Below are 8,688 nucleotides of genomic sequence, written 5' to 3' on the forward strand. Positions count from 1 at the left end.
TATAAATGAAATTTATTATTATTATTATTATAAAAGAACGACAATATAAAATATATGGCTGATGTTTTTGTTTTTTGGGGGGCTTTGAATCACATAGTTTGTTTGCCTCGTTAAATGACTGGCATTTTACGCAGCCAATAAAAATGGGTCTTCTAGAATTATCCCTAGACACCCAACCAATGGAACCAAGAGAGGGCGGGATACATGAGCTAGCTAACGTACGCTCCTTAGTAGGAAGAAGAAGCCGATTCTGGAAGCCATTACGTTGCGCATATCAATTGAGTACTATTTTTGCGTATAATACGCACAACTACTTCTCCAAAATAGGACTTTATGCAATTATGGTGTCGGTTGCGAAAAAGAGAAAAATGAATTTCTCGGAGAGAGAGGTTGAAATTATTGTGGAAGAAATAGAGAAACAAAAGCACACACTGGTAAACCACTTCAATGCTGGAGTCACCCACATGGCAAAGAACAACGCATGGTTGGAGATCCTCAAAAAGGTGAACGCTGTCACGACCTGTCCAAGAGAGTTACCTGAGGTCAAGAAAAAGTGGTCCGATATGAAGACGGAGGTCCGAAGGAAGGTAGCCCAGGCACGGGCTGCGATAGAGGGGACGTCCAGCGACTGCACTCCCGTTCCCGTCCTTCTCACTGCCATGCAGCAGAGGATCTGTAACCTCCTGGGAGAAGCCACCATCATCAGTTTACCTGCAGGAGACTCGGATACAGAGATCACGTTGCCCGTCACAGCGAACGCCACCACCACCGTCACACTCACAGAGAGTAAGATGACAAATGTTTGCATACACAAGTGTCGGTTGCAGCCTTATTTCCTGTGTTCTAAATACACGGCCCAGAAAGTGTAGATCAGTAATGTGCTGGGAAAAAATTTTATCAGCTGATGTGTTTTATTTTTATCACGATTTCATGTTGAGAACGGCATGGTATTTCAGTATTGGACCTAGTCTTAGTTTTACACAAAAATAAGATGTAATTCACTCGTCAGTTTCTCGTATCTTACTATTTGAGATTGTCAACTACGAATTATATTATACGCTTTTGTTAATGTATTGGACGTGCGTATACAATTGCTTAATGTTTGTCACGTCTTTGCAAACTTTTTGTAATACTGCGCTGTTTACACTTCCATAAATATATACAAAACATGTAAGCATTAAGATGTATCTTTATTATTTCACCACGTCGATTATCATTTTAGTTATTTGAAGAACGTGCTGTAGTAAAGTTTGAACAGATGTGAAAATAACAAAGTTGTTGCTCTGAGAGTGGCATGCAAATCTTCGCTTGGAACGTTTTGTAAATGTTCCGTAAAATATTTTTAGTACCATCTGAGCAAAGGTTTTTTTTTTTCATTTGACAAGTCACTGAGGCAAACTTGTGACGGAATGGACGTAAACAAAACAAATCATAATGCGAAAAATATCCCAATTTCACATGATAGAATTCAGATTAAGTTCTTACACTTTAAATTAATGAAAGGCCAACTGTGGCTTGTTTGCCATTGCGGCCATAGCGACTTTTATCCAGCAGAGGGCAGTCAAGCCATAATATTTCTGTTTGCACATCCTGTTAAGGAAGATTGCTTACCGTGTATTGCAATTGGTGGGCTCAAGGTTCAAAATACATTACTGTGTTACAACCAATTGTGGCCTGGGTACAGCCATAACCCTATTCAATACTTTTAGAAAGCAGCCATAGTTAGTCACTAGAGGGCGCTACGGTGCCGCCCCACCATTCACAGTAGTCACCACATTGCATTGAACAGCAACAGGACGGTTGCAGGTGTCTCAGATGCTTTTGGTTCTCATCCGAGTAGGCTGAGCAGGTCATTAAACAAGGTTTAGTTAGGACTAACCTATCCTGAGTTAGTGTGGAAAAAATCTCAAGTTTTTATGTTCCAATTTACAGGCATTCCTTGATCACGAACAGTAACATTCTTTCGGATTGCAAAACGACAGTTGTCAAGATGTTGAGCAGAGAGGCCTGTGTCCATTGGGTGGAAGCTGCCTCATTCGTATTGCATTTAGTTGTGAGAAGATAGTGGTGGTGCTGCCTCAAATAGGCAAAAACAGGCTATTTTGCTATTTGTTGAAAGCAAAATTATTGAGTCTCTTTGGAATGGATGAAAGGACAACATCAGGGGCATAGCCAGAAACTTTTCAATGCGATGACACAACAGCCCTGCTTGCGTTCGGCCGTCATTCTTTATCATACGACCTCAATTAGGGTTACATGAAACAAATTTCACTCATATCCAGAACAATCTCTATCGCACGCATAATCAAGTAGGAACAAGTCTAAACAAAAAAAGCAACTGTTCGCGGAAGTTAATTTCCGACACAATATTCTCTTTGCAGTGGCTTTAGTCCTGTGTACAATCTCATCGTCTAATTCTATTTCATGCACTGATCTGCTAGCTAACAGGCAATCAGAGAAATCAATTTTCACATGTGTCAGATTTTTTGCATTTTGCAACAATCAATGGCTCATTCATTCAAATATTTAAAAGCACAATGACACGCAAATCTTGATTCGTCACAATTCAAGCTGTTGCATTTGACTTATTTTTGTTCCTGTTTGTAGTATATGTGTGCATTTTATTTCATGAAACTCTCACTGTGGATGGTATGATAAACAATGACTTCTTGGCCCTGTTGTGTGTATGTGTATGTGTGTGCGTGAGTGATAAAGACTGTTGTTTGATAGTGATACCACATCTTTGTAACGTAAACAGTTTTGAGGGAAACTGTGTTACTTTTATTCATTGCTTTACATTTTTATTTTATTTATCAAGGAGTCCTCGCGCCATTATGATAATTTCTTGATGAATGTCTCTTTGTATCTTAGCTCTTCCGGCAGTATCCGTAACAGTTTGTGAAGAAGCAAAAACACTGAATGGTAAGTTGTTTTTGTCTCTGTCATCAGTATTGCTCTGTACATTTCTGAAATGGTATACCTGTCTTAGTCAATGTGGATGAACTTTATGTTAATTATAACACTCATTTTATTTAATTTGAAATGTTCTACTGAATAAAGTAACTGACATAAGACATAATTATGTCCCCTCGACTTTTCACACTTCGCTGTGAAGGCTATGTTTACAGTCATTGAGTTAAGTTCAGTCTTTGGCAAAACTACATCTGGCTCTAAACACTTTAATTGATTCCGGCTCCGGCCTTTCTGTGTGGCGTTTGCATGGTAGTCCGATTTCCGCCCACCTTCCAAAAACATGCATGGCAAGAAATGGAACATTCTAAATTAGGAATGGTGTGATTGTGAGCGCAGATGGTTATTCGTCTGTATGTGCCCTGTGATTGGCTGGCAACCAGTTCAGGGTGTCCCCCGCCTACTGCCCGAAGACAGCTGGGATAGGTTCCAGCACGCCCTTGTGACGATAAGCGGATTAGAAAATGGATGGATAGTTTAAAGGAAGGTTTTGGTAATTTTACATATGTGGGTTAATTGGCAGTAATCAATTAGGTGAGCTTGGAAAAACGCATAACAGCTTTATTGAATATCATAAATACACCTCTGTATTAATATATTTCACTTTTACATGTTTAGGGGGTGGCCCGGTAGTCCAGTGGTTAGCACGTCGACTTCACAGTGCAGAGGTACCGGGTTCAATTCCAGCTCTGGCCTCCCTGTGTGGAGTTTGCATGTTCTCCCTGGGCCTGCGTGGGTTTTCTCCGGGTGCTCCGGTTTCCTCCCACATTCCAAAAACATGCATGTCAGGCTGATTGGACGCTCTAAATTGTCCCTAGGTGTGAGTGTGGGTGTGCATGGTTGTTTGTCTCTGTGTGCCCTGCGATTGGCTGGGAACCAATTCGGGGTGTCCCCCGCCTACTGCCCGAAGACAGCTGGGATAGGCTCCAGCTCCCCCCCGACCCTAGTGAGGATAAAGCGGTTCGGAAGATGAATGAATGAACTTTTACATGTTTATGTTGGGTCTGACAAAACTTACCGTATGTAATTTATTGCTGGACAATAGACACACATTGGACAACAAGGAGTATGCAAAGAGAAACAATGCCATAAAGCACAGCAAACATTTTCAAACCCGAAACAGCAAACAAGGTGCACACTGGCATGTTATTCCAAAATTTGTGCGAAACAGGTACTAAGCCAAGTTTTATCAAGACCCCGGTGTTCATGAGGACAGTGAGGCACATGCGCATGTGCATTTCTGTGAGAGGAAGTGATTTATCGATGGAGATGAGACACGCCACGCAAGTAACATTAAAAAACAATGCTGTGCCATGTATTTTAGATGAGTTTAACTGCCGAAGGGAGGATATCTGCTTTCTCTCAAATCTTGGCCAACCACGGCGCAGGCAACGTTATGTCCATAATGGGAGCCGAGTCCGCGCTCGTAAATTAAGCTGCTGAGACCCTGGACCTAAGCAACACTGTGGTCATCGTGCTGGTTTAGGTAGGGGGACATATGAATTACAGCATTGTCCTTATGTGTGTAGGTCATACGACATATGGCAGATATGATGTCGTCCAAAGTGTATTGTGACCATCCGGCGTTGCATCTTTCATGTCTCGACAGCTTTCTTTTTTTCACTTTTGGTAGCTTGTGGGCTTATTATTTTTCCCTGTATCATGTGACCAAGATGAATATTTGACACAGGCAGAGGCGGGGGCTCAAATTTAGTAGCGGTCGTTAGTAGCCTTGAATTAAGGATCCCCAAATGGAAATACGCATTTTAATGCGGTATTGTGCTGCTGTACCTTTTTGAAGTGAAAGTAACGCCTCACTTAACCATGATGAGTGAAGCTAATCTGAAATGTATCGTTTTCTTTGCTTCATTTTACAGCGGAAACAGCTTACCATGCATTAGAGGACGGAGGCGTAGTAGAGTACTGCACCACAACCGTAAACGATTCAACTCCGACTGTGGTGGCAACCGTTGAGACCCCAGTGGAGGTGTTGGCATCATCCTCAGCTTCCTCGCCGCCTCCGCCTCAGGGTCACGCTAAACCCCAGGAGCTGAAGAGCCGTATTGCCCTCAACTCAGCTCGACTTCTACAGGAGCAGAGAGTCACCAATGTCCACATCCGACAGATTGCCCAGCACCTGGAGGGTCAGAACCAGTTGCTGCAGATGATGCGTCACTCCCAGGAGGCCCAAGCGTTTGCGCAGGAACGACAAGCTCAGGCCTTGGAAGGTACTCAGGCCGCACTGCTGGCACTGGTCCAGATGCTTAGGCCGGTTCTAAAAGACTTGCGCAAATTCCTGCAGAGTGGGACTGAAGTGACAAACTTGCCCAGCGCAGCAACAGGATTGACATCTGATGGGGCGTTAATAGAGGAACAGAGTAGGCCAGCGACACCGCCACCTGCTCCCCAGCACTCAGAGGAGACACAATAGACTCTTTCATTTTCTCGGCACCGCCACCTGCCTCCACTGCACATCCTGAGGAATCCCTGCACAGAGACTTCAGCAAGCCTTGAAAAACATTTTATAAGTTGCCTTAGGAAGCGCATGTGTATGATTTTAGCTTTGCGTTCACCTGAGTTGGCCGTGGCTTTGGATTTGAATTGATGTTTTTATGCACAGGTCACTCCCAGCCAGTCTTGTTTTTATATGTCTGCTAGTCACGAACAAAGTATTAAAGGGGAAAAAATGTTGATGAAATCTTGTGTTTTGAATAAAAGAGTACAGTTCATCACTGTCAATCTGGAATGTATACACTGTATTATTAGCAGAGAAACCCTAAATTAGTCAATTCGATGGAAAAAGTGACCGAGGATGTCTAAAAATGAGCTGTGAAGTGGGGTTACATCATGACATACAGTAAATCAAATGAATCATAAACCACCTTTTGAAAACAATTGACTTTTGAAGCAATTCTTGGAATTTTTGTTCGAGTGTTATCTTCTATAAACTTCAAAATTTATTGTTGACAAGAAAATTGTTTATATTCCCTCAATGTTTAAACTGTTTATATTCCCTTCATGCCTGCTCCCGACTGCCGAACGCAGGCAGTGTGCGTAACAAAATGAACTCCAGATCACTGTTGTGAGTTTGGAGCCAGGGTAATCCTAAAACCACTTGTGCTGAACGGGAGGGCATGATAAAGAATCGCTTATTTTCTACATGATTACCTGATATCTTTAGAATTAACAGACCCGTGATTTGCTTAACTTCTGCCAAGAGGCCTCCATCGAGATCACGGACCCGCTTGACCTCCTTTAAATTCTCGACCGGACAACCGAACTTGCAAACTAGCGTGGAGTCGATAAAACAATCATCTCCCCCAGAATCAACTACGGCAGGGATAGAGAGTACTCGTATAGGTCTGACAATTTCCCCCACAAGTTCAAGGCTATGGTGTTTGCGAGACCCATAGTCCGTCCCACGCCTTTGCATCGGAGTTGGGTTGACCCTACTATGATCGTTGCTGGTTCTGGTGTCTGACTCACAGTTACCCAATTTGGTGGACGGACATGACGGATGTGGGAGTCTCGTCGGCCATGCGGAGGCCAGATGACCCTGATGGCCACAGTAGAAGCATGCCCGGGCGTGGAAGCACTGCTGTCGCTCTTACGGTTCCAGATGTCCTCCTCCCAGTTCCATCGGTTCCTCTGTCGGTGCAGCGGACTGCGGGGCGAAGCGGCGCATCAGCTTGGGGACTAGATGAAGGAACACTTGACGGAATTGGCCATGAAATCTGGGAAGGAGGACCGAAGTTTGGGTTGTGTGTTTGTCGCTGCCAAAGCCCACAAACTCACTTGGCCAGTCCACAGACAGTCCTAGTACTATCTTGTGCAAAGGCTGTAGTCTGTTGGTCAAATATGAGACTGCAATCGTGCAGAGATTGACTGCAAACACCGAGTTCACCACTATCACTTGGCGGGTGAGGTAAGTTCATCTTCCGGATAGGTACCACAGGAAGGATCGAACAGGGTTGTGATGTATGGTAATGAGACCCAAAAGCCTAAAACTGTTGGGAACGGAGAGTAGAATTCACATACAAATAAACGGACACATTTTATGATGTAGGCCGAAATTGAGCTTCCCCTCCTTGACAGACCAGCATCCGCCACTGGTCTACAGAGTCCATGGTCGGATAATTACAGAAGTTTCCGGAACAGAATCGGACTCTGTAAACGTGAACTCAGATAAAGGTATACAAAAAATATGTATTACAGCAAAAAGTGCCGCAAAGTTGACAAAGTACAAATAATGACGCTGGTCGACACACCAGGGGAAAATGAGAGAAACCAAAAGCGCTTGCAGAAGGCAAGGGAAAAATACAAATGAAAATAGGACAAGATGACCCAGTCGGGAAAATACCAAACAGAGAGTAGTAATAAACACAGGTAAATTTACGGAAAACAGAGAACCAAAAAACAGAACGACAACACGGAGCAATATCGAGAACGTCTAGAAAACTGCACATGAACAATGGCTTGAGCAAGGCGAGTTATCCGACAGTCAGTTGTCGGCTTGGATGGCCTTAAATAGTTCCAATGAAAAATAGGTGTGCAGCGGGAAAGACCGGAACACGACTGCTAACTGCTGGAGACTAAAAAGCATCAGAACATGTTATTAGTATTAGTATTTTTTGTGGATAGTACGTTGGTTGCCAAGCAGTAGTTCGCGGTAAACCTAAATCTGGATGCTAATGCACAACACTTGTAATTGCAGAGGCCAAAGGTAACTTGTATTCATTTGAATGAATTTGGTATTAAAATATTTATTCAAATGTCGATTCTACTGACGTCTGTACACGTCATTTTGGACGACTCTGTATTATTTTATTTTATTTCATTGACTAAATCAATCTGCTACTACAACTCGTGTGTTCCTAGAGCAGTGTTTCTCAAATAGTGGGGCGCGCCCCCCTGAGGGGGGGGGGGGCGCGAGCCTGCGCCAACGGGGGCGCATTTGAGCTCGGGGAACATGCTTTTTAATTTTTTTACGGCCCTAAACTAACGTGCAGTTGCACCTCCACTACGTTAGGGGGCAGTGGCGCTCTCATTGGCAGAGTTTGCACAGGGAGCAAACTCTGCCAATGTGACTGCGGTGGCAGACGAGGAAAGATCGATGTGCTTACTGTGTCTAAAAATTTTGGTAGCGGACAGCATGAATCCAAATAAATTAAGGCGTCACTTTACACCCCAATCACGCTGATAAGGTGCTTGAGTTTTTTTCAGCAAAAACGTGCCGAATATTGCCAACAATCATGCCGCTTTGTGACTGCTACTTCAGTAAACTAAAATACAGGTCCCGGCTACACGTTGAGCAGGATCCGAGAGTTGCTGCGTCCTGCTTCAAACCTCGCTTCGAAAAGCTGTGCTTTGCAAAACGTGCTCATTGTAGCCATTCACCCAGACATCATCTTTGATTTAAAATAAAAAAAAGAAAAAAGCACAAATTATTTTATATATTTTTGTTTTGTTGGTTAAAGTTTTTTTAAAAAATATTGTGCTCCTGAGATAATGTTGGTGATTGGTTTGAATGCATTATTAGTTATTGATTTTATGTAATTTTATTTTTCAGTATTGTATGGTTTGACATGGTCAGTCAAAAAATAGTTATTGTTAAATTAAGGATTTAATGTTATTTTTGATTTTCAGATGCATTTGAAATCTTTTCTGTTCCAGTTACTAAAGCTATTCTTTATTGTAAGTTGGTCCATATTTGTTTCT

General features: G+C 42.9%; 1 protein-coding gene across 2 annotated transcripts; it reads left to right on the top strand.

Annotated features, from left to right (window-relative positions):
* The first annotated feature begins 239 nt into the window (after positions 1 to 239).
* Positions 240 to 5,716, top strand: naif1 (nuclear apoptosis inducing factor 1). Of its 2 annotated transcripts, XM_086135937.1 has the most exons (4): positions 240 to 786; positions 2,872 to 2,922; positions 4,848 to 5,198; positions 5,273 to 5,342. In XM_086135937.1, the coding sequence occupies exons 1-4, from the start codon at positions 342 to 344 to the stop codon at positions 5,281 to 5,283; spliced, it is 858 nt and encodes a 285-aa protein (XP_085992063.1). In that variant the 5' UTR covers positions 240 to 341; the 3' UTR covers positions 5,284 to 5,342. The 2 variants fall into 2 exon arrangements, with proteins under 2 accessions (XP_085992063.1, XP_085992062.1); XM_086135936.1 differs by having other exon boundaries at positions 4,848 to 5,716.
* The last annotated feature ends 2,972 nt before the right edge of the window (positions 5,717 to 8,688 follow it).

This window comes from Hippocampus guttulatus, chromosome 17 (assembly GCF_054856545.1).
Source record: "Hippocampus guttulatus isolate MCC_2025c chromosome 17, RoL_Hgut_1.0, whole genome shotgun sequence".
NCBI lineage: Eukaryota > Metazoa > Chordata > Actinopteri > Syngnathiformes > Syngnathidae > Hippocampus > Hippocampus guttulatus.